The sequence below is a fragment of the Varanus komodoensis genome, unplaced genomic scaffold (genome assembly GCF_004798865.1).
Source record: "Varanus komodoensis strain SLA01 unplaced genomic scaffold, ASM479886v1 scaffold8, whole genome shotgun sequence".
Taxonomy (NCBI): domain Eukaryota; kingdom Metazoa; phylum Chordata; class Lepidosauria; order Squamata; family Varanidae; genus Varanus; species Varanus komodoensis.
Genome location: NW_025336481.1, coordinates 20,760,651 through 20,788,634, shown reverse-complemented (window position 1 = coordinate 20,788,634; position 27,984 = coordinate 20,760,651). Strand labels below are relative to the sequence as shown.

At 42.5% G+C, this 27,984-nt stretch overlaps 2 protein-coding genes across 2 annotated transcripts in view; both read left to right on the top strand.

The window, feature by feature from the left end:
• DDX47 (DEAD-box helicase 47) overlaps positions 1-11,388 on the top strand; it is a 28,105-nt gene extending 16,717 nt beyond the window's left edge. Inside the window, exons 2-13 of the mRNA XM_044455379.1 lie at positions 1,294-1,356; positions 2,602-2,695; positions 3,734-3,922; positions 4,730-4,801; positions 5,641-5,759; positions 6,352-6,423; positions 6,523-6,639; positions 6,765-6,911; positions 7,454-7,591; positions 9,374-9,444; positions 9,622-9,751; positions 10,734-11,388. Of these exons, the coding sequence (XP_044311314.1) occupies positions 1,294-1,356; positions 2,602-2,695; positions 3,734-3,922; positions 4,730-4,801; positions 5,641-5,759; positions 6,352-6,423; positions 6,523-6,639; positions 6,765-6,911; positions 7,454-7,591; positions 9,374-9,444; positions 9,622-9,751; positions 10,734-10,859 (1,338 nt within the window). The 3' untranslated portion in view covers positions 10,860-11,388. The remainder of the gene's footprint in view (positions 1-1,293; positions 1,357-2,601; positions 2,696-3,733; positions 3,923-4,729; positions 4,802-5,640; positions 5,760-6,351; positions 6,424-6,522; positions 6,640-6,764; positions 6,912-7,453; positions 7,592-9,373; positions 9,445-9,621; positions 9,752-10,733) is intronic.
• Positions 11,389-17,768: 6,380 nt separating this feature from the next.
• Positions 17,769-27,984, top strand: part of LOC123036514 (retinoic acid-induced protein 3-like) — a 34,062-nt gene continuing 23,846 nt past the window's right edge. The window contains exon 1 of the mRNA XM_044455815.1: positions 17,769-17,934. The gene's annotated coding sequence lies outside the window, so the exon portion shown is untranslated. The remainder of the gene's footprint in view (positions 17,935-27,984) is intronic.

The following is a 27,984-nucleotide window of genomic DNA, read 5'->3' as shown; positions in this document are numbered from 1 at the left end:
AATCTCTCCAATACCACTCCATAATTTTCTTTCACTTCCCCAGAAAATCCAGAAAATCCAAGCCATGGAAAGGTTTAACAGAAAACGCTGTCATATTTTGAGACTCCAGCTGATTTTAGATTTTTTTTTAATCCTCTGATGGACACCAACATTTAGATACCTTCTGTGTCCAGAAAGCAATTTTCTGTGTATTTTTCCCCTTCACTCTTCCTCCCTAATCTGGCCTTCCAGAATCTGGTGCCTACCCAAAGTGTTTGCCTACAGCACCATTCCACCACTAATCATGCTGGTTTACTATGAGGATAGTTATAGCCCAACAAATCTGGAGGGCACCCAGTTGAAAAGTATGCTAACTTCTTTGCTTCGTTCACTACCCATGTACTACAGCAATATACTACAAGTCCCAGCAGTCCGCACGCTTTGACCTACTATTACTGTAAGCAAGTGAGAAGAGACTGGGGAAAATTTTCGGACTTCAGAGATAAGACAGTAAGAGTAACATATCTGTTTATTACAAAGAGAAGTTTGGGTTCGCTTCCATTTTTAACTGTGTCCAGGGGCAGAATTGAGGACTGCCCAGAGAAATTACTGGAGACATTCAGGATTTTAGCGTAGCCGCGAGAAGCTTCCACCAACGTGACATGCGGAGAGCGAGCGAGCGGGCGAGGCGTGCAAGCTGTTCCTCGCCCAGGTCTCACTCTGTACGCGCGCGTGTGTGCGTGCGTGTGTGTGCGTGTGTGCGTGCGTGTGTGTGTGTGTGGGGTGGGGTGTGGGGTGGGGTGGGGTTACAAATGAAGTAAACTTTAAAAAAAAGATCCCTTAGCAGTGTCAATCCTCTGCACGCTGTGTCCTCCCTGCAGGCTGAGGGGACAACACTGCAACGTCGCTCCCTAGAATTGGCGAGGCTAACCGGTGCCGCTCCGGATTTGCAGCTAACGATCCCTCCTACCAAAATACATCCTCGATTCCCACAAGGGCCAGTCCACTTTTCTTGCTCAGCAGAACCCTTCCCGGTCTTTGCTGTTGGGTTTTTGCTTTTACGGGGACACCTGATCACATTTCGGGAAAATCTAGATTTTCCCTATGATTTTCTTTTCCACTTCTGCCCCGGGAAGCAAATAAAAACACCACTCAAAACGCAACAAAAATGCACACGGGAAGCCTACTGCGTCTGAACGTTTTAGCTGTGGATCATCCTGCTCGGCTTCTCTCTCCGTCTTAGGACGCGGATATGCTTGGACTACGACTCCCAAGGTGCCTTGCGGCAGCCATGGGTCAAAGGTGAGCGTGAAGATGGCGACGAGCATGGAACATGAGGAAGCGGCCGAGGAGACCGTGAAAACCTTTAAAGAGTTGGTGAGGGAATAGCGGAGTTTCTTCGTAGTCCCCGATTTTCTTTAGCTCTCTCTTTCATCCTCATTGAATCTGTCATCAAATCGGCTTGACATCATACGTCGATTTTCTCAGTCCAGTGGGTGAACCTCCCGTATGATTTCTTTTCGCTGTCTGCGAATCCACGTACTTCGCTTAATACAGTGTCCGCTTCTTCAGATGCCAAATAGTGGGCAACGGTTTTTATTTTTTATTTTTATTCGTGGGTTTTACAACACTATCTACCTCTCTGCTCCATTGGTTTTATCCCGTGTTGGTCTAATTCCAGCCCTGTTAATTTCAGTGGGTTTACTTTAAATGGGACTGGAATTTATTTCTGTATTATTTATTATATGAATATCCCACTTTTTATCCTGCAAGGAACCCAAGGAAACTTATGTGATTCTTCTTCCCCATTTTCTTCTCACAAAAACCCTGTTTAGTAGGTTTGCCTAGGAGCCAGTGACTGGCTCACAGCCTCCCAGTGAACTTCATGGCTGAGTGGGAATTAGAACCTGGATCTTCTGAGTCCTAGTTCAATATTATAACCACTTCAACACACTCATTCTCATTGGGTATAACTCTAGAAGGTCCTGTCTGATTGTGTTTTTTGTAGTAGATGGGATGTAGTGTTATAGAGAGAAACAGTGATTCCCAACTGGTTCACCACCACTGAGGTCTCCTCCTGTCCCGCACCTGCCCACTTGTCTTCTTTCTGTACTAGGAAATTCCCTGCTAAAGTTTGGCTGTACTTGTTTTCTTGGGCTGGAATAACTGTTTAGTGTATTGTATTGACATTGACAATATCCAGAGCTCTAGCAGTAATCAATATATAAAAAATAAAGAGTTAAAAGATAAGTGCAATTCATTGCTTGCATAAGGAGATTTTTTTAAAAAAATGCTTTTATGCAAAGAAACTTGGGTCTGTGTGACTTCAATTTTATTCTCAGTAGATAGATTAGGCTGACAGATTATGAATGGTCTAAGGTCTCCAATGAGTAGAGAGTTGAACCTGGACCTTCCTCATCCAAGTATCCCCTGCACCACATTTCTCCTCCTCCTTTTTACTTGTAACATTTACTGATTCTGATTAACTGCATTTACTACCTGTGAAGCAGATGTGCCTTTAGAATCATGCCATGATTGTAAGCTATCAAATTTTCAAAATGGAAATTTACTTTATTAAAGGCCATGATGATAATTCTTCTCTGTTGCTCTTTGGAATAACAGGGAGTTACAGATGTGCTATGTGAAGCATGTGATCAGTTGGGATGGAAGACCCCTACAAAGATCCAGGTAGAGGCTCTTCCAGTTGCACTCCAAGGTAAGACTTATTCAGGGGAATCCTTCTAGCAACAAAAACAATACTGATATCTGTCTAGGTATGTTAGGTTTGAAAGTATGGCTGTTCCTAATCTCATCTAAAGAAGTTTCACTTTCAAGAACGTATCCTTGGAACACATGCCAAATTACTTTCACCTTGGACTGAGGGGCTGAATGTCACAGAAAGAATGATCTGAGTTCTTGTTCAGGTTACTACTGTATTTGAAATAGTGGGTTTATTCTTAGGAGCTATCCCAACCATGTTCAGGCTACCTCTGTTACATTGAAGAGCATTTGTCCTAGTCAGTTATTCTTGCCTTCCTGCAATAGTGGGGGAGCTGCTACATGTTTGCTGGTCCTGCCTTTTCCGCTGTGTCCCTGTCCACCCTTGTACCCTGCAGCACAGGAGGGCAAAAACCTTTTGTGGGGAGGCTGCTGAATTTATAGACTTGCCACAGCAGAATTTCCACTGCAGTACTTCAGTCTGTGGAGGATAGTGGAATTTGTTATGTGATGGAGGCATGATGAATTACGTAATTTTTATTTTGTTGAGTGAAGCTGAGTTAGCACTGTCTCCTAGGAAAGTTTCCCAAAGGTGTATGATGCACAAGTCCCAGCAATCTTTCGAGATTGTTAATTGAAATGTTTATATAAGAAGAAAAGAGTGTGAATATTCACTGTTGTTTTAAACAGCAGCATAGCCTAGTTGGAAGAAGCAGCGTGGGTGATGGGAGGGCACATTTGGCAGGGTCACTGTGCAAGCCCTGGAGGGTTTCTGGAGGGTGGGCAGCACACCCCCTTGCTCCTGGAAGTTGCTAATCGTTGCTCTATTCTTATTGTCTTGAAACTACACACATTTGCATCAGGAGTTGTTTCTTAATGCTGTCATTAATGGAAAGTTTTCTGATCTGCTGCTCTGTTTGCACTCTTGCCCTATTAAGATCTCCTGCATGTACTTTCCAGAAATGCTTTTGAATTTTACCTATCTGTGTTACTGTTTTCCTATAGCTGCTGAATGTAATGAAGCTCTTTTTTGTAGGCCGTGACATCATTGGCTTAGCAGAGACAGGTTCTGGAAAAACGGGGGCTTTTGCTTTGCCCATCCTTCAGACCCTACTAGAGACACCTCAGCGCTTCTTTGCTTTGGTACTCACACCTACCCGGGAGTTGGCTTTTCAGATCTCGGAGCAGTTTGAGGCTCTTGGGTCTTCCATTGGTGTCCAATGTGGTGAGTAGCCTTGCTGCCTTCCTTCAGCTGAACAGAGAGCATGGTGAAGTTTTTAAGACGTATAGAGAAGAAGGAACAGTTGCATTTAAATATAGGCCAGTTTCAAGAAATTTGAGCAGCCAAGTATGGAACTTGCTATGCCTACATCAGATTTGCAAATTAGTCTCCAAAGTTTATTAGCCTGTTAGATCACTAGCCTGTGGTTTGATGCTAGCGGTCAACTAACATGACCAGGTATTGTGCAGAGTCACTCTTTTTGCTACTCCTTGTTATCTATTTTTAGTTTTAAAAAGTATTTTATGATACTTTTTTGTATTTTTGTCATCTGTTTTTATGCACTGTGTAAACTGCCCAGAGACTTTCGGCTGTGGGGTGGTATAGAAATAAATAAATAAATAAATAAACCTACATCACTGGGCTGTTTTTCTGAGGATAAAATGGAGCTATGCAAACTGTCTTGGATTCCTCACAAGAGGGAAAAAGGCAGGATAGCAGTATAATAATAATACTAAGATCAATAGAGTAAAACTGGAAGTTTGGAAATTTCTATTAAAATTAGAGAAATGAGGAGCGAGATATTGCAAGTATAGCTGTTCTCACAGCTGCTCTTCCTGCGCGTGTGTCCTGCATGGACATTGAATGGCTAAGTCACACAAGTATGCTCAGTTTGCGTGATATTTTCCAGCTTTAGACTCTAGTGGCTCTTTGCAGGAAAGATGGCTGTGGAGAGGCAGAGTAGTGGGTGGGGTTATTGCTAACTGATTGGTTTCAAAGGGATTTGTTCAATTTCTCTCTTTTTTTCCTAAGCTGTTATTGTAGGAGGAATAGACATGATGGCCCAGTCTTTGGCCCTAGCCAAGAAACCACACGTAATAATTGGTAAGGAACCAGCATATTGGATACTTTCAAATAATTGTGATGAAACCTTAAGAATACATATATGGGAGTTATTCCACATCTGAGCCTTTGTTCACAAATCAAAGCAATGAAAAAAATTGTTGCTACATCTGTCTGTCTAGCAATTAGATCCACAATCTTTCTTTATTTTCCTCTTTCCAGCCTTTCCAATTTAAAGTTTCTTGAGTCCAACCAGCTAGAAGGCTATGCAGCAGCTGCTGGTTTGGGCCTTTTCATTTAAATTGGTGATAGTCAAGGAAACTACCACCATCCATCCCAACTTTAGGAGAGACGTTAGTAATTGGACAGCATACAAATTTTATAAATATATAAATAAACTTTATTCTGGGGCCAGAGCTGCTCAGGTACGTGCTTGCCTTTGAGCTACCAGTTGCCAATCCCTGCTGCAGCAGCTAATTCATTATATTCTGTTCTGGTGAAATAATGCCACTCTGATCAGTGTTTGGTGGAGTATGCGGCTTGACTGGAATTGTTCAGAGTATTTATCATCTGGTTGGAAAATGGACAGGCTTGACTAGAGCTGACAGAGCAAATTTCTCAAATGTTCTTGGCTTAGGTGAAGACCCTTTCACTGCAATCAGCCTTGTCAGTTCAAACCTGTCCAGAGCCCTGGCACAGTCTTTACTCCTGTGGCTATTTTTACTGCAGGAAATGGGGAGATCAGGCTAACTAGAATAAGCAGATACTACACTGCAGCAATGTTCTATATACTGCACCTGGTGTATTTTGTTTGGAAAAACCCAGGTTATTTTTGCTAGTGACTATTTATGTTGGCCTCTCTATTCCTCTTCCCATGGTAGCTACACCTGGGCGCCTTATTGATCACCTTGAGAACACAAAGGGCTTCAATTTGAGAGCTCTGAAATACCTAGTTATGGATGAAGCTGACCGAATCCTCAACATGGACTTTGAAACTGAGGTGAGCAATGCCCGTTGCTGCCATTTCAGGATGGTCCTGTGGAACTTCCATTCTTTAGGATCTGCCTTTGCTTCTCTTCCTAATATGGAATGCAAATCTTAGGGTTATCGCCATCATTCACAGCTGGCAGTCTGGGAGTGTGCTCACTATGACCACACACCCTAGTGGATCCTTATGAACTCTTTTACAGCTTAAACTTGAGGTGTTGCCAGCATTAGATCTATAGCCTTTTAGATACAGCCATTCTTTTAGAACTAGGCTTGCGTGCTCAGTCTATGCCCAGGTTTGCTTCCTGTGGATTTTGCTTTTCAGAGTCATGCCTACTGACACACAGCTAGAGACAGGTAACAGGGCCCTTGTCTGAAGTCCTTTGGGTTTCTTTCTCCATGTAAAGCATCAGTTCTCTTTTTGTCTATCTGGGAATTGTTTGCTATGGAGTACTCAGAATAGCCTGATTTAAAAAGAAAATGCTTCCTCTGTTGCTTCCACCAGACTAGATTGTGACTGCCTGCAGTGGTGCTTGGTAAATGTATGAGCATGTTGATTATCTTTCTGCTCCTTTGCATCTCACTGAATTTCTCTCTCTTTGCAGGTAGACAAGATCCTGAAAGTGATTCCCAGAGACAGGAAGACATTTCTCTTTTCTGCTACAATGACTAAAAAGGTGAGAAAGAGACTGCCATTTTGCAGTAAATCAAGGAGGGGGGATGACAGGTGGTATCATAGCAGAATGTGTGTTTGAAAATTATGATTTAATCTTCAGGTGCAAAAACTCCAGCGTGCAGCTCTTAAGGATCCTGTAAAATGTGCAGTTTCATCTAAGTATCAGACAGTTGAAAAATTACAGCAGTATTATGTATTTATTCCTTCCAAGTTCAAGGTAATTTATGTCTTCCTTGTGTTTTACTCCACTAGGATATTCCCTCCTCTTTTGCAACTTCTTGAATATGCTCCCCTTTTATCTTACCCTGCTTCAATGTTAAACACCTTTTCTAATCCACTCAGGACAGCTACCTTGTCTACATTTTGAATGAACTTGCTGGGAACTCATTCATGATATTCTGCAGCACTTGCAACAATACTCAGAGGACGGCCCTCCTGCTTCGGAATCTGGGCTTCACTGCAATCCCCCTCCATGGACAGATGAGTCAGGTACATGGTGACCTGAATGCCAGGAAATGTCTGGAAGACATACGCATATTTTAATAACCAGTGGTGCTTGCTTTTTCTTTCAGTAACTTCTCATTCACTCCTCCTCCTCCTCCTCATCAAATGTATATGCCACTCAGTAGCCCGACAGGACTCTCTAAGCGGCTTACAATATCAATATACACCTCACAGTACAAGTACAGGGGGAAGAGGGGAGAAAATCTGTTAGAGCAGAATGAGGGCCTATGATCAGGTTTTAAATTCAGGTTTTGTAAAATCTGCAAAAGAGGATGGTTTTTGCCTGGTGCCAGCAAGAAAGTAGAGATAGTTCCAGGTGGAACTCTTTAGGAAGCCCATTTCAAAGGTTGGGGGCAGCTGCTGAAAAGGCCCTTCTTCTAAATGCCATCCCCTTTGCTTCCTTTACTGCAATTGTATGCAAACAAAAGAATGTAATGATGGCAAATTCACAAATGTTTGACCTCGTTCTGATTTTCCAGGCAGAAAAAAAATATTGAAGCATGTAAACTGTTCCTTTTCTTTCCCAGAACAAGCGATTGGGATCACTGAACAAGTTCAAGGCCAAGGCACGTTCCATCCTTCTGGCTACTGATGTTGCTAGCCGGGGCCTGGATATCCCCCACGTTGATGTGGTGGTGAATTTTGACATTCCTACCCATTCCAAGGTGAGCTATAAAGGCATGCTACTGAGCCAGGTTTTTGCTGGTTTGAGTGGTCTCAAGGGGCTCACAGGAAGGAATGGAAGCCTGTTGGCTCTCTTCTTCCATTGTTCCAAGAATTCCTCACAGGCGAAGTAGCTCTTCTCCCCCAACCCCCAGTGAATGCCAAAAAATTGAGAAAATTAACAAGTGCATCAGCAAGGAAATGGATCAGAAGATTGAACATTACAAGCATTTATTATATTGCTTGTCATAGCATAGAGACCCATTAACACAAGTATATATAGCTATGCATAGCATGGAGAAAATGGATAGAGACACCTTTTTCTGCCCCTCTCAAAAAACCAGAGCTCAAGGTCAACCTATGAAACTAAATGGTGGGAGATAAAAGTCACACCAGGCACTGTTAAAGTAAAGAATCCACAATCATAAGATGCAGTGATGGTCAGCAGCTTGGGTGGCTTTAAAAGGGGTTGGACAAATTCATGGAAGAGAAGGTTATCAATGGCTACTAGTTCTGAAGACTTAATTGCTGTTTCCTGTTTTGGAGGCCATATGCCTGTGTACAGCAGTCACTAAGAACACAAGCAGGAGGATGCTGACTTATTCCCATGTCCGCTTTTGAACTTGCCATGGGTATCTGCTCTGCCATTGTGCAGACACAGTGCTGTAGTAGATAGTGCAGCTTTTCTTATGTTAACAGAGAGAAACTGGTGGGCTGATGGTCAGGAGGATCTTCAGGGCTTTCAGTCTGGTCTGCACTGGTCATCGTTATTTGATGCTCAGCAACCTGCCCTGGCTTTTCAGAGCTGCTTGGTGCACGAGGTCTGCCCTTGGTAGAAATGGAAATGTTCAGCTACCTGTCTAGAGGGGGGATCTTGTCTATCTCCTTACTAGATTTTGGAAAGCAGATAGAGACAGCTCTAACAGTTTTTATCTGGATTGGTTAAATGTGATCATCTGCAGAATTTTGGGCTTTAATATTTGCCTTTTGTGATGCTTTATGAATGTTGGCTTATAAAGTTTAATTTTATACATGTAGTGGCTGTTTAATCTTGTATACTGAAAGAGAGGGATTGCTGTGGGGAGGAATAAAGTCTAATAAATAAAAATAAATTGTGCAGATATTGAGAGAGTACAGGAACTGAAATTTTCCTTTTCTTTGTGACCATTCAGCAGACACTACACTAGTGGGTAATATTTATGTGCGTTCATGAAGGCTTGAACTAGGCTTTTCTAAAGGTTAAGTGTGAGATTTTCCAGGAAATACTTCAAGTCCATTCTGTGCACAGATAGCTGCACTGTACAATCAGTTTTGACACTCTGCTGCTAATGGATGCCATTCAGTCCTGAAATGTAACTTAATGAGGCAAGGCTAGAAACAAATTAGTGTCTGCTTAACCATGAGTGGGGGATAGATTTGCTGTAACACAGGTAGCTTTATGAAAGAAACATTTATTCATACTACTTTAAAAAGCTAGATGATTTAACTAGTCCTCCCTTAAGAGTCTGGCAGGATTAAAATAATGGAACCCATACTGTATATTCTTTAAAAACATACTATGTAATCCCTGTAGTGGTTTGGGGCAGGCAGCTGTCTGTAGTCTCTAATCACATGGTTAAGTCCACCTTCCTGGATAAAACTAGGCAGTCTAAAGATAGGCTAAACTCATACCCGGAAGGAGCTGTATTGAATTAGCATCGTGGGATCTCCTGCTTCCCTTGGTCCTGCTTGTGCTTCCCGCTCCCTTGTCCTACATTCTGTAACTTATTCTGGGCCCCTTTCAGGATTACATCCATCGGGTGGGCAGAACCGCTCGAGCCGGGCGCTCCGGGAAATCCATCACTTTTGTCACACAGTAAGTAGTGCTCCACCACCCACCACCCTTGTAGCTTCTCTGCTTTCTGCTACAGGAGAGCAGCGGAATAGAGGGACCCTCTGATGGCAGGTTTGGGGGAGAGTGGTGTTAACTGGTTTATGGGGCATTAGTCAAGAGGGACGGTACAGCTGAGCCCCCTTGTCTGACTCCCTACAGGTACGATGTGGAGCTCTTCCAGCGCATCGAGCACCTGATTGGCAAGAAGCTGCCTGCCTTCCCCACACAAGAGGAGGAGGTCATGATGCTGACAGAGCGTGTGGCTGAAGCACAGAGATTTGCACGGATGGTATATATTTTAGTTTAAATCTTCAGACTGCCTACATGGGTAAAGCCTAAACCAAAAAGCAAGCTGCCTTTTGAGGCTCCTGTTCTGTGGGGGTGCATGCTCATGTGCAATAAACCCATTTGCGCTTCACACCCATGGGTGTTGGGATTTCCACAGCATCAGGCATACTCTTGGTGTAATCAAATCCAATGCAAGGCCTTTGTCTGATAGAAGATACCACAGTCTTTCCTGCTAGCTCGCTTGTAGGGGTCTCACAGAGCCGGTAGTGTTGCTGTAGCTTAACAGTATTGACTGCTTAATGAATCAATGCGCTACTCGGGTAGCTAACCATAGAGTAAATATAATGAAGATTGGGGAATGGTGTACAGATACTCAGTGAAGAGAGCAGTTTTGTTTGTTTAATCATGGGGGTTTCCGAATGAAAAAGTCATTATAAAATGCCAAAGTCCTGTTGAGAACGGCTTGGCATGAAAGAAGTTTTAGAACAAGGTTGAGCCAGAGCTGTAATGGAGTTGGGGCTGAAGGGCAATTTTTGTGAATAGTTTTGCCCCTGTCCAAGGCAAGTCTCTAGTTGCGGGCTGTGAATGGGACTAAAGTAAGGGCAAGAATGGGGTTTAATATGCCATGTAGCAAAATCCTCCTACCTTGCACTATCATGTTGATATGCCAGCTACATAATCTAATCCTTGACTGACTGAGATCACTATTTCCAGCAATAAGAAGCTAAAAAACAAAGAAAAGGAGGGGCAGCAAACAGATATTGGTAATTCTGGGGGTGGGAAACATCTTGAAGATGCTGAAAATGTCCATCCATAAACATTAGGTATGTGAAGACAATTTTTAAAGTTTAGAGACTTCTAAACCATCATTGGAAACCTGTCCTAAGGATTGTATGTTTAATGATTTCTATTCTAAATTGTTGGTTGTCTCAACAACTGACTGCTTCAAAGTCTCCAGTCATTGTTGTCTCTTTTATCCACAGGAGTTGCGTCAGCAAGGGGAAAAGACAAAGCGCTCTCGGGAAGAGGCAGACGAAGATGACGCAGAAGGAGCAATGGGTGTCAGGAACAAAGTTGCTGGTGGGAAAAGGAAAAAACGGAAAGCTTGAGAAGTGCCTGTCACCAGACTTTCTTTGTTCCATGCATCTGGGGAGTGGGCCTTCTGGGTGTCATCAGTCCAACCCCAATATTAGACTGATCATCCAGTGCTAACCAGAAAGCAAGACATTTTCTGCTCTACTAGCTTCTTTGCAAATTGGGCATTCCAGTTGCTCACACGTAATCCAGAAACAATTCTCCTGCAGACCTGGACAATGTGTCCTAACTTTGTAGATGCTCTTAACTTCTTCAGCCCACGAGTGTTCTGTTCACTGGAAGGTAGCAGGAGATTCTGTAAACTTGTTATAGACAGTGGAATTATGACAGAACCTTTTCAACCTGCGGCTGCTTGGTTACGGAGAGTGACTTCTGCATCCTATAACCATTTTAAGAAAATTGGTCAACCCCCTACTCAAAGACACAACAACTTTGTACTGTTTCCAGATGTACCAGGAGAAGATGGAATTCTGTAATTGCCTTTTATGGTGGGACCTGATAGGGGAAGAGAGAATAATAATAAAAAGTTCTCTTTAAATCCAAGTGAAACCATTCTGTCGTTGTTCTGCCACTTTACCATTGTTCTACTGGCATGTAGGCTTCCTTTCTCAATACACCTTACATTTGACTATCTGTTAGGCATTGGTCAGTTGTGAATCTCTTATGTGCTATGCAGTCTGGTGGGCTTGCAAGGCCAGCTTTGCATGCAGACGTAGACCTCCAAAAGGAGGGGAATGCTGACAGTAAGCTTGTGTTTGCATAGGGCGGTTTTTTTCCCTTCCTCATTACCTTAACCTTGAGGCAATTCTACCTGAAAGACAGAAGGAGGCAGTGTTTATTCAGTCAAGCTTTAATGGATTGTCTGTTGCTGAGTTCCCCCCTGTTGGTGATGCTGAGGCTGGTGGAATGAGAGAGAACTTTGAGGGTTTCTTCTGCTTTGTTTCTTTCCCGAGGGACTGCTGTGCTTGTAGCTTGCTCACAGTAGATGGGTGTTAAAAGATGGTTCCACTCAAACATAACACCCAAGCAGATAACTGAATGATTATCTAGGGACTGAAAGTGTTTCTGTTCTGAAGGCTCCCTGTTTAGAACATAGCTGTAAGCAGTAAAGCTCTCTCTTACCTGGTACTTACTGTGTATCTTTGATCCCTCTCCATCACATACTCCAACACTTCCAGCCTTTAGAGACCTGCTTTTATCTCTGTTGCTAATGCAGTGCACTGCTGTCATGACGGGCGGAAGGTTTATATATAATAAGGACCTGAGTGTGCACGCCTGTGTGGTTTCCCAGTGGGCTACATCTTCTTCACCCTTAGAGGGAGAAGTGGACCTCCACAGGCACCAGGGCAAAATGTGCCATTTTTGGTGATCCCAGTGCCTGTGCCATGCAGCATTTTTAACCCTCTCTGAATCCTAGACTGTATTCTGTTTAAGAAGATCTACTGTTGCCCCTGAGCATGAATCTTCAGAGCAACAAAACCAGCCATCTGCTCAATCAATTCTGTGTATCCTGTCACTTGAGCACTGTACTACAACATGAGGCAATAGTCCCACGGAGGAGTGGTGCAAGCATTCATACACGCAGCCTTAAGTCCAGGCCAAGAAGGCAACATGGTGCCCATGGGCACTATTGTGCCCCTGAATATTTTTCAGGGTGTTCACCAAGGTGTCCTTTCTTTTCCGTTTTGTAAATTTAACGCAGTTGGGAATACTCTGTAATATGTTTCTGTTGGTGTGGAAAGCTGGACTCAAAGGATTGGTTTAGTGTGTTGCAGCTGAGACCTCGCCTATGTCTTGCATTTAATTTTTGGGCAAGTTACTAGACTTTTGCCATGCCTCCCATGGTAGACATTTTGTGGTGGAGTCCAGGACAGTTCCTTGGATTACTGGATGTGTTTGCAAGCCAAAAAGATTACCTATCCCTGATCCAGACTAAGTTAATTTCACCTGGGTCCCAATGAAATAAGTGGGACCTGTGTATCACTGGCTTAGCCTCTGTCCAACTCATAATTCTAGCATATGAGTGGTCTCCTACTCAGTAGGGGAAAAATAAGTTGGTATAGAATCTGTCTGCATGGCAAGTAGTGATGCATACACCTGTTTCAATACTTGAACTATGTATAAACTCTAAACTCTAAGCAAAGGGTCAACAGCTAGTATTCCCCAGAGGGGGTGCCTTGCACCCATTCTTACTCCAAATAATAATTCACATATCTGCAGTAAATGCCTAGTTATTATTTGGTAGTTAAAGGACATATTTGTGACCTTTCCATTTCTACTCATAGATCTCTAGGATGTATGGAGAGAAAACCTGAAAATACAACTTCATTTTTCAAGAAGTAGTTTGTATGCACCACATCAAAACTACTCCCACATGGCTAGTCTTAATGAGCAAATGACACTGAGCCCAAGGCCTTGGGAATTGCTGTTAATGTGTCCTTTGGGAAAATAAGCAGTTCTCTTGGCGGAAGGGGTATGCTCACTGGATATCACCCATTCAGGGAAGTTGCTGTCTATCAGAACACTGTAGCTGCAAGAGCACTGTGCTTTAGCCTGTGCAGAACTATTAATCAGTAGTCGCCTGGAAGAGATGCATCTGAAGGTTGCCCAGAACATATAAATCAGTGGACAGAGTTGAGATTTTCCTCTTTCCTCCTCTTAGTTTTATCTTTAAACTTGTGCCCTCTTCCCCAGCTGACCTGACATGGAGCTTTCAAAACCAACCACTAGAAAGCCATAATTGTTACACCCACATTCTTAGCAGTGGCCTCACCTACCAAAGGTATGTACATTTATTTCTGCTAAAAATACCGTCTGTCCATCCGTCCCCCACTCCCAGTTTCAGTGGTAAGAAATAGTTTCTCAGTTTGATCATGTTGACGTGAAGAATGCTGTTTATGTAAGCATTAGAGAGGTGAGTGAAATGGTATGCAATGACTTGTAACTGCTCAAAATCCTTACCTAGGTACATGCCTATCTAATTTGCATGTGTGGAAATAGCTTCATTCAGTGGGAAGCCCTTTAACTGAACACAGTGTTTAGTTTCTGGCTGAGATCACTGACCGGGCTGCAAGGAACCAATACCTTTCAGGTAGCAGGAAACTTCCCAGCCAAAGCCGTAAAGACGTGTTGGTGACCTTCCTCACTCATCTAAGATAGGTAAACCAACAAGAACCCAACCAGATTAAGAAAATTCAGAGCAGTGGGTTGTCAAAAGTTTAGCACTGAATTGTTTGATGACTCTTTAGTTTGAGGGTGAGAAATAAGCCTTTAAATACTAACACATTTATTACTGCATGGGCATTATTACTGTGATGTTAATACCATAATAAAAACATGTTTTTGAGGTGCTGCAACAGATTATCTGTTACTTTTGCTGCTAGAGACAGACATTTTTGAGATCTGACACTAAAACATATGTATGCAGTAGAACTATTACAGTTATTTTACATCCATTTGCGTGTGATCCCTAGAAGCTACCAATAACACAATTCATGTTAATCTAGTCTCTTTCTGGGCCCACTTTTTCCACAGTCTAAATTCACATCTCAAAATCTGTTGGTTGGTGTACCTCATCTCTCTCCATATAAATAGGATAGGTGATAAGTTTATATATGTTTTTCGGCGCCAGGCGAAGACCTTTTTATTTAAGCAGTATTTTAAATGTTAATATTATTGAATTTTATTTGGCCAGGGCGGCTTGTTTTATAGTGTATGTTTTATATTATATATTTGTATTTTATTGTATGTATTTTAAAATGTTATTTTATTTTTTGTTGTAAGCCGCCCCGAGGCTTCGGCGAATGGGGCGGCATAAAAATGTTTTAATAAATAAATAAATAAATAAATATAAAGTTCAATTTGGTTTATTTAATTTTACTGAAAAGGCCAAAGGAGAGGATGAAAGCATTCTAACCAAACCAGATTGATGGGGACATAAAACAGGAGGGATGTGATGAGAATTCTGAGAAAGTTTGAAGGAAAAAAAATTGGAGGAAGAAATAATTTAGGAGTCAACACTGAAATAACTCTATGGCAATGCTAAATGGATGAGGTGGTAATAAATTAATAGAGGGAATTACACGCTAAGGAAGAAGTTTGGATTTCAATTTGTCTCTGGTTTGAAAGCAAGCAAGAAAAACTTAACAAAAACAGGGTACATTGTCTAAATGAATTTGAGTGTTGAGTCCCCCTTATTTATTTAGTCATTTAGCTCTGGTTTTAAAGTGTTTTCTTATTGAAGCTGTTTTCCAAGGGTTTAAGTCATTTTAAAATGGTTTTTGCGTTGTCTTGCTGCTGGAAAAATCTATATGTCCTTGTTAGGCTCTATTGTCAGACTCTCTATTAGGCTCTGAAGAGCAACGAGAAGGGGCTTTATGGGGTTCAGGGTGGGGAGAAGCAAAAGATTTTTGCTACTGCTTATTCATACAATATGGAAACCTTCTCTTCCATTCAGATGGATAATCATTCTTACAATTATTATTGTTTCAGATCATCTGCTGTATTATAACAAAAGACAGACCCACCTGATAAACAAGATGGTTTTTCCTTGTTGATTTCCATGAGACTTAGTGAGCTTTTCGAATAACTAGACTGATTTGGCTGGTTGGTTTGTGAACTGGTCTGTGATGACGAGGTGACATGAGCCTTCAAAATATTATGCCAGGAGGACAGGCGTAAGAAAGCTTAATTCATTGTCTTGGAGCTTCCTGGGAATCTACAGTTATGAAAGAAGGCTGGACAAGCCATATGTATCCTGCGGTCATGAAAAGATGGCTTCCTAGGGGTATGGGGGAAAAGGGAGAGGTTGCAAGCAGTACAGTAGGTCTGGCATGGAGGGAGGGAGGAACTGACAGAGATACAGGGCTGTTTGTTATGTTTTCCAAAAAGATCAATTGTGTGTGTGTAAATTAATTTTCTACCAATATATTCTATTCATTAAATTTTATTTATATTTCAGACTCCCTGATCGCATAGCTATTGTGTAGCATTTTGCCAGGAGGTCTACCCAATTCTTTATCTGTGCACTGTGTGTGCTGTGATAAAAATTGTTTGGTTTTTATGAAAATACTCTTCATGCATTCCATTTTATTATGCTCATTCTAGCTTGGGCTGAGTGTGCCTGCAGTCAAACAAGAATGTGGCACCCAGATAATGATACTCTGATGGATGGATGTGTTTGATTATGAGATGTATGAAGTTGTAAACTGTCCCAAGATGCCAGTAGCTGGTCTATAAAAGCCATAAATAAACAAATAGATAGATAGTCATCGGAAGAGTTGGCATTTGAATGATCAACCAAAGAAACAAAAAGATCAGCTGATGGCTCAAATATTGTCAAACTACTAGGGAGTTCAAGGATTAATTTTGTACAAAGCTTTCAAAACAAAGGTGAGTGTAGCTATACTATAAGTGCTCCTCCCCCCCCCCCACAACCCAGTACAAAACTTTCTTGCAGGGACAAGCCATCTGATACTCTCTAGACCTTTTGGACTACAACTCCCATTGGCCCTGGCCAGCATAAACTATTACTGAATATATCTGGTAGCCTCCCCCTGCCTATGTAACAAATATAAAGTCAGGGCAAAATGGAGCCAACCTGAATGTTCACATTTTGGTTTTGCATCCTCCACTTGTGGCAAGTGGCCAAGAGATTTGACAGGCAAACGTCAATCCCCGATTGTTTTTGCGTGCTTCATGCTTTCCTTGGCACCTGAGCCCAGTGTGCCCAACAGTTCCACACATGGCCAGCAGGAGAAGCTTTGGTTCAGTTGGGTTCAGAGATGAGGGAAGACGCTTTCTGTAGGGGCTTGCAGGACGAGTACTTCTGGCTGAGGATGGAAGGTGCGCGACCTTGTCTTCCGCTGGAAATTCTGGCTCCAGTGCTGGGCAAAGCATACCCCCAGCAGCACATTTTTGGAGATCGTGAAAGCGGCATCAAATGGTCCATTCTTTTTGTTCGCTTTCAGCACCAGGATAAGGAAAGGAGGAGCAGTGTAGATTTTCTGCCGTAGGAACAGACATGCACTGAGCCATCTTTGCCTTCAATCAACCGGAAGAGTGAGGGCAGCCCATTTTGCAGTGTGGCAAATGCCTCTGGTGGAGTGGAGGATTCGGCTTCATTCACCTACCTCTCCAATTAGCTTCAGTAGATGGAAAGAGAGTGGCTGCCACCATCTTGACCTTTGCCTCAGACACCAAAAAACCCTGGGCTTGCCCCTGCAACTGCCCCTCACCCATTGCTAGTAAAGGATCCTTTGGTGCAGTCAAAGCAGTGGTCTAACACATTTACCATGGCAATATTGACTCCATGGAATGCAGGACTGCATTTGATGGGTTATCTGGCTGGGTAATGGCACTTGTGACTATAATGAAACTGATCATGTGAATGAGGAAAGAGGATAGAGGGGAGGGAAGAAATCAAAGCCAGGAGTCAAATCAGGGGGAAAAAGATAAAAGAAAAACTTGCTAAGATTTTTTAAAACAAACCTTTTCCACCCAGAAAGGAAAGGAGAAAATGAAGCATCACAAAATGAGACAAGACAGGAAGAGATCCAGTGGAGGAAAGGCTCTGGGAAAGCTGGAAGAAGAAAGGGGTGCAATGAAAGCAAGTTTTAAGTCAGTGTATAAAGTCAGTGTAGGTAACAATGCCCCAGTGTTCAGCTTACCTCCCATTCCACCCAACAGCTCCCTTTTTCCTGGAATGCTGCCCAGTGATGTTGCTCATTGTAGCAGAATGCTCTTCCCAACTTCCAGGAACAGTGTTCCTCCTTTCCCCTTGAGGTTTACTATTTTTGCATAACTGAGTCATCCAGGCAGCCAGTTCAGGAGCAAACTGCATGTTCTGTGCAAGTGCATTCAATGATGCTCTAATAGATATTTTTAAATAAAGAACAGTTCTGGAAGGTAATCATTTCCAGTGGAACAGGGTGTCTGCAGAGGTGCTTCGGCCTTTCCCCACCATCAGTTTTCCCACTCAACATCATCTGCCTCTTGTTTCCAAGGTGCATCTCCCACTGTTCTTTGTGTAGTTCCACGTGTCTTGGTATGGTATGTGCTGAATATGAAAGTTTTCCTTGAGATGAACAGGTAGGAACCTCTTTGACTGATTCGGCATTCTCAGGTGTTAAATATGAAGGGTGTTTCCAGTTGAACTCTTTATTATGCAATTGCCCTTCCTCACCATTCATGTCACTTTAGTAGGTGGGAGGGCATCAGGGGAGAGAGGACTTCCATCTGTAATCATTTGGTTCCTACCCCATGATTTGGTTCCTACCCCATGAAGTTGGGCCAAAGAGGAATGTTCTCAATCTCTACCATTCTCAAGCTCTAAGAGGGTGGCTAAAGCGGGGTTTTCATAGAGGGAGGCAATGCCTTCTGTAACTCATTCCAGTGAAGTGGTTCTTGTTTTTAATACGCTATACTGTAGGCCTTGTCTGGTGGGAAAATCTTGCATTGTTGGGTTTTGTTTTATTATACGATATTGTGATTATTTTGTATTGCTTTAATTTGATCCACTTTTCTTATAAATCATTTTATTTTGTAACTTGCCTTGAGAGGGCTGTATACTCTTTAGAGGTGATATAGAAACAAATAGATTAACAAACCTTTCTGTGTTAATTTTAGTATCCTACTTGTGTGGATTTTTAATTTTCTTTTGTTTTTCTTTTGAAAAGCAATATCAAACTAGCAGGGAGCTGTGATGTTCAGACTAAGAGTCCTGTTATGTGCGATTACAATTCTTCAGCAAATTGCGTTGATTGCAAGCTGGTATTAGTGAACATTAGTTGTTGTTGTTATTGTGTTATTATTGTGTTGTTATTTTTGTGCTCATGTTATTATTTCTTGAAATGCTTAAACCGGTGAAATACTCTGAATCATGGAGGCAAGACTTGTTCCTCCTCCTCAAGGTAATCCTCGTGCCTCATTCATGGAATCTTACAGGTGGTCCTGGTCATGTTTTTCATCTGTAAACCAGATTTCCCCACCGCATCGCCTATCTTTATTTTTCTGACCAAAGGAAATTTAACAGGGAGGAAAACTTGGAATAGCTGCATAATGTTTTTGACTAGCAGTCCTCTGTCTCAAAGCACCCTGTGCTTTACTGAAACAAACCAACATCACTGAATGCTTTATCAAGCGGTTTGTTCCTCTAAAAACCTAGCTGGCATTAACCACAATTTGCAATTTAGACATAATAATAAACCATAGTTGATCATTATACTCAAGCCAGGCCAGTTAGCATTTGGATGTGTATTTCTATCTGCAGCAGACTGTGCATTCATACCTTGTGACTGGTGCATCTGGGCATGTTTGTGATCCTTTGGAGCTACTAGTGATTATGCATGACTCACTGCTTGCAAATATGACTTTGGGTTGTAGCCTGTAGGTTAAATTGTGTTATTTTTTGGTTAAAGCTGACATGCTAAAAATGTGCTCAGGAATGTGTAAAGTCCCATTAAATGCAGTGGGACTTAACTTTGAAAGAACATGCATAGGATTGCACTGTAACTAAAATGATTTTTAAATCTATTACAAAGTGTGACATGCTGGATCTCTCCAGTCTTTACCTCTTTTTAAGTGCTATAATTTCAAACACTTGAGTTACTTTTTTTTTTTTTAAGAAGACTGCCTGTATTGAATGTTTAGAGGGCATTTCCCTCAAAATGGAGCTACCACAGTATATCAGCAAAGATCTAGTGTGCTGTGGGGAGACATAATCCAGGTAGGGTGGCGTGTGAAGTCTCAGACCCTCGCTTCATACCAATGCTAAGCATTGCCAAGCAAGCAGCCCTACTTTTTCACTCATAGCAAGATTTTTTAAAATAAAGCCCACACAGTAACTTGTGAGATAAGTCAAGGCCATGCGCATGCTCATCTTGGAGGGTGTATTCTCCAGCACTCGGAAGCTCCTTTCTCCAGTGCAGGATCTCTGGGGCAAAATGTGTTATCTGAAACAAGTTATTGTCTCCAGGGTAGTCAGTGTTTTGTTTCTTCCTTGAATACTAAGTAAATATAGCAATCACTGTGAAGTATTACAAAGTGCAGTACATTTTATGAGAACAAGGGGGAAACATTCTTTTAGTCCCAAGGAAGATTATGAAACAATTATAGACAGCATTTGTGCATGTATTTTGTTCTTGACAAGGTGAAAATAATGATGAGAGAGTGAATAGAATTCTTGAAGCTGTGGTTCAGTTCCTTTCTTGTTTTTCTAACAGTAGGAAGTCACTAGTGTTCAGTCCTTTCAAGTTTCATGATTTCCTTTAAGTCAAAGAACAGAGGAAGCAAAGCAAAACAGACCGTAGCTGTGCAAGGATGCCACGGAGGGGCTCTCCTGCCTCCTCCAAACAAAATCTGCTGTTTTATAGTTAGGCAGATGCTTGCTTATTTCTCTCTCTTGCTGGAAAAGGCAGTTTTGAACGATAGCATTCAAGCCCATCCTGTACTAAGCCTGGATGTTTGCAGCCATCTTGCTTTTACAGAGTGAGCAGAGTATATGTTTTATTTTTTAATGAAGTCCCTACAACTTTCCTGGCTGTACAGGGATTCAGAATGGCAGAAGTCCAGACCCCCAAGTATAAAATTTATATAATGAATTTATAAATTTATACAATGGATTTAATGAAATCTGGAAGTTCCTAGGGGTTAGCTACTGAAGACATACCCCTGTGTATTTCATTCCGCTGTGGGTGCCACCTTTGGTCGAAAATCAGGGCACAAGTAAAAGAAATAAATACATTCTGTGGAATCAATATGTTCTAATTCTTTTTATAGAACTAGTTATATTAAGGGTCAGCAATTGGTCTGGGTCAAATCCCAGCAACCTGAGTAGTGGTCTTTGGGCCTATCATTGCTAAACTATAGCAGGCTTTGGACTATCAGTCTCTCCTTCCTAATCCAACTGGTTTTCCATCACAAATAGATGCCCTTTGTCTTATCTCATATCTTGATGAGATGCCCATTTTCTGAATTATTTGCAACCCAGGCTTGTCTACTGCTCAGCAGACTCTTTGACAAGCAGAACTGTAACAAATTCTAAAACAGAATTGGCTTGTGAGCTATGGAGGCCACTTCTGGAACAAATGGCTCTTCAGGCACCAAGAATGGCAATAGCAATGTGCAAACCCTTTTTGATGATCAGTTTTGTTGTGAGCTTTGAATGACAGGAGAGGTGGAACAGAACTCTCTGCAAGAAAGAAAATATTGCAGACACAAGCCTTTCTGGAATCCGTGAGCGAACCTGCAGTGAACCTGACACTCTTTTTGTCCAGTGGCGGTGAGGACAGCTTTCCCATTCGGCAGGGCAAGGTGGCTGCTTCAGGCAGCAGATGCTGGCAGGGGGTGTGCATGAGGAAGGATGGTGAGATGCTGGATGAGAGCATCCTTTTCTACACAAGGCATTTATCCTTCCCTCATCATTTTCTACTCATGGTTGTTTTCCAGTTCTTTAGACAACACCAGGGCCCTCCAAAATCATTGTTTTCTGTAAGTTTTTTTCAGCAGCACTCTCAGCAAGTTTTTAAAAAAGCAAATATGGTACTTAATTGTGAAAGGGCATGGCATCACCGTTTCCAATTGTGCTGTTCTGCTACACCACAGTGTCATCTGGGGGGGGGAGGTTATGTAGTGGAAAAGCAGGAAAAGAAATGCTCTGTGTGGGGCACTCGGATCTCAGTGCTGTGAATACACAAAGCAGAGAGAGGTGGTTGGCAGCTTAACAAGCCTTGTCCCTCCTGGTGCAGGAGAGGATGCCTTTCTTACCCAAGCATTGAAATAAGACTGGAGGGCCAGTCTGCCCAGCGTCTGACACAGAGTTGGAGGGCTGCCATTTTGTCTTTCACCTCAGGCAGCAAAATGTCTTGGTCCAGGCTTGAGATTTGAGAGTCAGCCATGGATGAGCAATATGAAAAACCAGCTGAGATGTGTCTCATCAGCTGGCAGACTGGGTCTCTCCTTCCCCTGTCATTCTGGCTTGTGCTTTGTCAAATATTCACTGTACAATCTTGCTACCAGGTGACTTGCAGTATCTGAGGCATCCAGAATTACACCAGTTTTACAATATTTTCTGGCAGGTGATTGGGATGATGAGTGATCAGAGTCCAGTTTAGCAGCTCTGGGAATGATGTTCATTCGCCTTCCCATGCTCTTGATGCATATCCCAGCCCAGCCCTTTCACTCTGTCATGCGTCTTCTGGTACTCACTGTTCCTAGTTCAGCCACTTGTCAAAAAAAACAAAAACACAGCAATTAGAGATGAGAGATCTATGACAGATGCTACATATCAGCTTTTCCTTGTCATTTCTCATCAATTTTAACCAGTGTTTAACAGCTCTTTGGGGTGATATTAATCACTGCTAATAGAGGCTGACCTAATTGTCAGGACTGCTGGTGCACAGGTGGAAATGATACCAGTTCCATAACATTTAGGTACTGAATTAATTATTAGCACTGCAGAAAAAAAGATGCTGGAGGAATAATTGAAGAACTTAATTCAATATGCTGCAGCTATCAGGAAGCCAAACAGTTAGAGGTTTATGTGCTATGTAATGGAGAAGTGTTTTGTGCAACAAAATGTTCCCACATGGAGTGCTCCAGGTATAGGTTCTAACAAGCCAGCCATGTGTTTTTTTAAATTTATTTCATTTGTATGCCACCCCATAGCCAGAGGCATTTGTACCCTTTTCCAGGGTACTCCCCTGTGTTCCATCTTCACTGGTTTCTTCTCTGAAACAGTAAGCATGTTGTGCCTATTCACTGATTGTGGTCTGACCTCCTTGAATTGTTTGGGCTCCAGCAAGGGGGGGGGGGTATGCTTATATGTGCATACTTCTGAAAGCCCCCTGAGCCTGCTGACCCCCCTCCTTATGGATGGATGGAGCAGATTTGGCTGCATAAGGACCCATTCTTGGAGTCAGGGCTGGTGTCAAGGGCAGACATGGCTGGGCACTTGACTCATAAGTGGGCAATAAGCCCAGAAGCCAGTAGGGGGCCCCTGGAGTTGCTTCTCCCTTCTCACAGTGTAACCTGTCTGTTGACCTGCCTCTTGCCCTGACCCAAACTGTGGTGGTGGGAAGGTAGAGCCACTACTTGCAATTTGTGGCTTTCTGCCTGTCAAGCAAATAAGCAGTAGAAATGAGGGAGAAAGGGGGTGAGGAGCAAGAGTGGGTGATGGCCATGGTGCTGAGGAAGTAGAATCAGGAAGGGAAGGGGCCCATTGGCCCAGAGCTGGCACTGGTTGGAGAGGAGTTCACTCTTCTGATGTAGGATATAGAACAAGACAACTATCTGAGATAATGCTCTCCCCACCCTAATGGACATCAGTGGTGCGCTTATGCCAGAACTTCTGCACCAGCTTCTGGGTACTCAGCAGGCAAAAAGATACTGGTTAAAATCACAGTCCCTTGTTAAAGTTGAAATAACCACCCATAATAGCAGTTAAGATTCCAAATTAATTGTCCTGGAAAATTGGATTGGTTCATTTACAACTACTGCTGGAATTCTGAATTGCACCAATTCAAACTGCTTTACAGGTTAGCAATTTGCTGGATAGCCTCAAGGAAAGGGAAACTTGAATCTTGGTAGTTAACATTCAGGTTTTATAGATGAGGTTCGCTGAATTGTCTAATGGGATTTGTCCCAACCAAAGCAGAAACTTAGAACCCCAGTACTGAAACCTTTGCATTCAAACAAATGAACAAACAAACCTTCAAGATTGGTAATGATTTTGTTGGTATTCAACAACACTGCATTAGTATTTTTTAAACATGCAGTGTTTTTGAAATTTGTAAGTTCCAGTCAAATGATTTTTTAAAAACCCACAAACAATTAATTGAGGGTGAATATGCAAGGAAATAGGAACAGAAAAGATAAAGATTTTCCATTAAAAGGCATTATTATGGCTGTCAGAGGACAGTACACCAGTATTTAGCCCAGTTGGGACCATAGCTCAGCTGGAGAGTGGTTGCTCTGCATGCAAAAAGAGCCAGGTTGAGTCCCTGGCATCTTCAGTCCTGGTCAGAATGAGCAATCTTGGGCTAGGGAAGCAAATAGTTCAAGCTGGTATAAAGCAGCAATTTACGGTCTATGAGAGGCAGGTGATGGCAGCAGATCAGGGAACAGAAAGCATCTGTTCCTAAAAGTCACTGAATAAAGCCGCTCTAGGAAGTTTGGTGGAACTGCATCAGTTCTTGCAGTTCAGCTTAGCTGAAGGGGCCTTGTACATGTGCACTAAAACCAGCCGACCAAAAACCCCTCCTGCTCACAACACACAGTGCGGCTGGGCCTATTTGTTAGCTAGCAGCATAACTCCTGCTTGGTTTGTCTTTGACATTCTTGATTTCCCCAGGCTTGGGCCAATTCTATCTGCTCAACCACAGGGACTAGAAATGTGCCCCCGCCCCTCCTCCTTGTTTTTAAATATAAATGTGGAAGCTGAACTTCCCCAAATGCTGAATTTTAGGCCCAGTGCCAGTTTCTGCGCATGTGGTTGTGATGTAACAAAATGCAGCGGCTCACTGTTTACTGTGGCTTTCTCTTTTCCCCTTCCCTTCTGCCTGTTTTCTGCTCTGTCTGTTTCACCTGCCAGGAACTCCTGCCCAACCATGGATGTGATTTGTATCGAATTGTCCAGAGACAGTGGGTTTTCTTTGCACATCTCACAGGCAGCAAATTGCTGGTTAAACATTCATTAAATCCTCCCCTGAGGCATGACTTGTGACCTGCACAGTTTGCTTCTGTTTGCCAAACAAGTGGAAGAATGTGCCATTGGCTGTGTTATGTCCTAGAGAGTGGGCACAGAGCCCACGTGAGTATGACCGGAGTCTGGGAAGGACCATGAATGAATGGCAGCATCTTTTAGTGTTTCAGTTTCTGTGCTCTGAGAGTTTTATAGATTTAGAGGGAGTGAGCACCTTCCTCAAACACCAGCACTCTGTGTTACCCCTTACTTCTTTTAAGCATCTAGTCATGTTCACAATTGCATTGCATTATTTCACACACCAAGATCACTTAAACCAGGAATGCAGAACCTCTTCATCCTAAGGATTGAATTCTATTTCAGAGAAGCTCTGGGGGCTGGAGGAGCAAGAGGGGCAGAGCCAACCCTGCAAATATAGCAGCATATTGGAGCTGAACGTCCTTGCTGCCAGTGACTCGGCCACAGGAGAGGCAGCTGAACCTTCTTGGACAGCCAGGTTTCTTCCTTAAATGGAAACTGCCATGTCACAAAAGAAAAACTTCTCAGAGTAAACCAGGGCTCTACCTGGGGTGAGTGACCCACTCAGTGGTTCCAATCAGGCTGGAGCCTTGATACCACCTTCATGATATCTTCCCCTTCCCCTTCCCCATCATCTTCTCCTTCTCCCCCTCCTCCTCCTCCTCCTCCTCCTCCTCCTCCTCCTCCTCTTTTCTATATTGCCCAATAGCTGACTGGGGAGTGGACAACAATTGATAAAAAAACACACACAATAGAATAAAAATACATGCAATTTCAATCCACTAAATATAAAATGAATGTAAAACTATTTTGAACACCACTATTTAAAAAACACACAGCAAGACCAGTATAAAGAAGAGTCACCATCTCACCTGGATTAGATGAGAATTAGATGACAGCCATAGGCTGGTTGTCATTGTACAGTGATGTGAGGAAAATATATTCCATATTGATTTCCTTTACAGATTTCAAAGGTCATTTCTGGTAAGAGGGCCAGGAAAGGTACAGTGAAAATGCACATGGATGATTTTTCTGCCCCTAGTTTCAAGTATTTGTAGTAATCATGATAAGGCCACTGTAAGAAAATTGGAGGAGGGATGCACATTAAAAGTGAATCTGAATAAATATGGTGGCTCTGTGACATCGACTAAGTTGCCAGAGAAAGCAGAAAAATCTCACTTGTCTGGCTCCATTTATAACTGATTAGAATATACATTTGGCAAAGACTTCAGGGGAAATTCTGCTTTATTAGATTGATATGAACAGGGACCTTAGAGGACTTTTCTATTTCAAACATTGTCCTTTCTTTGACACCTACCCTCTCTCACACTTAATTGTGCCAATAGAAGACATTCCTCACTCATTCTTATTTCTTGGTTCCTGGAAGCCTTCTTTTTCTAAATCTATGATGCCCAAAGTAGCCATAGCTATTAAAACTCTACATTTAGGTTGTCACTTTCTGGACTAATCAGTCTGCTGTTGATCAGGTGCTTCTCATTCCTTGGAAGTGATTTATTGACGTTCTTTGTGAGGGAATCTTGCCCTGGTTTCTCCGGCCGACACTCAGGAGGGATAGTTTAGCAACAATTATGCTAGTGGAAGTCCAAGTAGAATGAAACAGGCATGTGTGGAATTATTCTCTGACGTAGAACAAAGGAGCAAGAAATGCAGTGCCAATCGTTGACTTCACTACTTCACTCTCTGTTCTTCAATAGCACAAAATACATCCCAACTCTAGCTCAGATGAAAGCATATCAGGTGTGGCCAGATGTGGCCTGGAGTGCAGATGTTTTGATGCACTTTGGAGGCAGTCAGGTGATGGGCTAGTTATTTTCCTTCAGAGACTTGAAACTCAAATGAATGTAGGAACTATTTGTCCATTTTCCTGATATTTGTAGTGCTTTAAAACTCTCCAAAGTCTGTTTGATCAAATAACGTGATATAACAAAAGAAATGAGTGTATACTCTATCTATCCTTTCCATTCCTGAAGTCTGCATACACATCCTCCAGCTTCAGCCAGTTTATATATGCCCTCAGAGGAATATATAAGGCAAGCAGACCATTTCCTTGAGGTAGAACTGGGTGACACTAGTGAAAAGATGAAGGCTAAGATCCAAGATGTCTGGGGATAGTGGCAACCGGAGTCCAACCCACCTGGACAGCATCAGGCAGAAGATTGATCAGTTCCACAGAATTTACAACCACGAAGCATGTGGTTGTAAAAGGATTGAGAAGCAGGAAGAATGCATAACGGTTAGAGGCTTTTCAATATGAGGTTTTTAGTATGTCACTTTACCAAAGCTTCTGCTTTCAGATTCTTTGTGTGATGATGATTGGCTCCTTTACACATTTTTCCCCTGGAGCTTTCTTTCTTGGCCTTTCTGTGTATTCCATTTCACAACCACTAGGTGACTTTGTGATATAGTGGAACTGTGTAAATACATGAATACTTGGTGCTGTTTTTTCAGATAATACCACATTTTCCTTGATCTAAATAAAGCCTCAGAAATGGCTGCAAAGAACAGAAGATGGATGATGCAAATTATCATGAAGAATAACAAGCACTTAATGCCTTGTGTGGAAAGTTTCTAGGTTTATCAGTGACTGTTTCATTATGATAACTAAATGAAGTTTCTTCTGTATTCAGTGGTGGTATATCTCTGAACACCAGAAATCAGGAACAGGCCTCTGGGAAAGGCTAGGGAAGCTCCTACCTGTTAGGAGCTTCTTAGAAGGGTTTGTCTGGTTGCTGATGGCTGACCCAGGAAGACATTTCTCTTATGTTCCTGAGACAGTGAAGAGAGGAATCAAAATGCTTGGCACCTAGTGGGAAAGAAGGTCCTTCTGGTTTTGACAGCACAAGGCAACACATCAAATGAGATGAGAATTCTCTTCACCAAGGGCAATTTAAATTCCCAATATCCTTTGGAAGATTTCAAGAATTTAATTGCCCCTGAGAAAAAGAAAGCTTTCAAAAGACATCAGCACAAAAATATATTGGGAATTGAACATTGCACTCTCTGTTTCTCTTGCCCTTCCAATTCCACTTTGTTCCTTTCCAGTTAGCAAAGAGACTTCACATTCTACTGAAGTTTATACCATTCAGGGCACAATCTAATGCCAGACGTCTGTGTACACTGAATCCGTGCAGTAAGGGAAGGCAGTGGCCATGAAGGGACATGAGTGGGAGGGAAGGAGTCTGGAAATGGCATAAGCTGTTGACCCCAGCCACCCCCTTCCCCACCCCAGGTGAACCCTCTTCCCTCCTCTCTGGGGCCAATTTATGACCTCAGAGATGCAGCCAGCATGCTTTGTTCCGCACTGGCAAGGAAGGCACTGGTCCTTTGCAGTCTCAGCTCTGAAATCGCAGGATCTCAGAGCTGGGACTCCAACAAATCCTCTGACACACCAGACAAGGTGG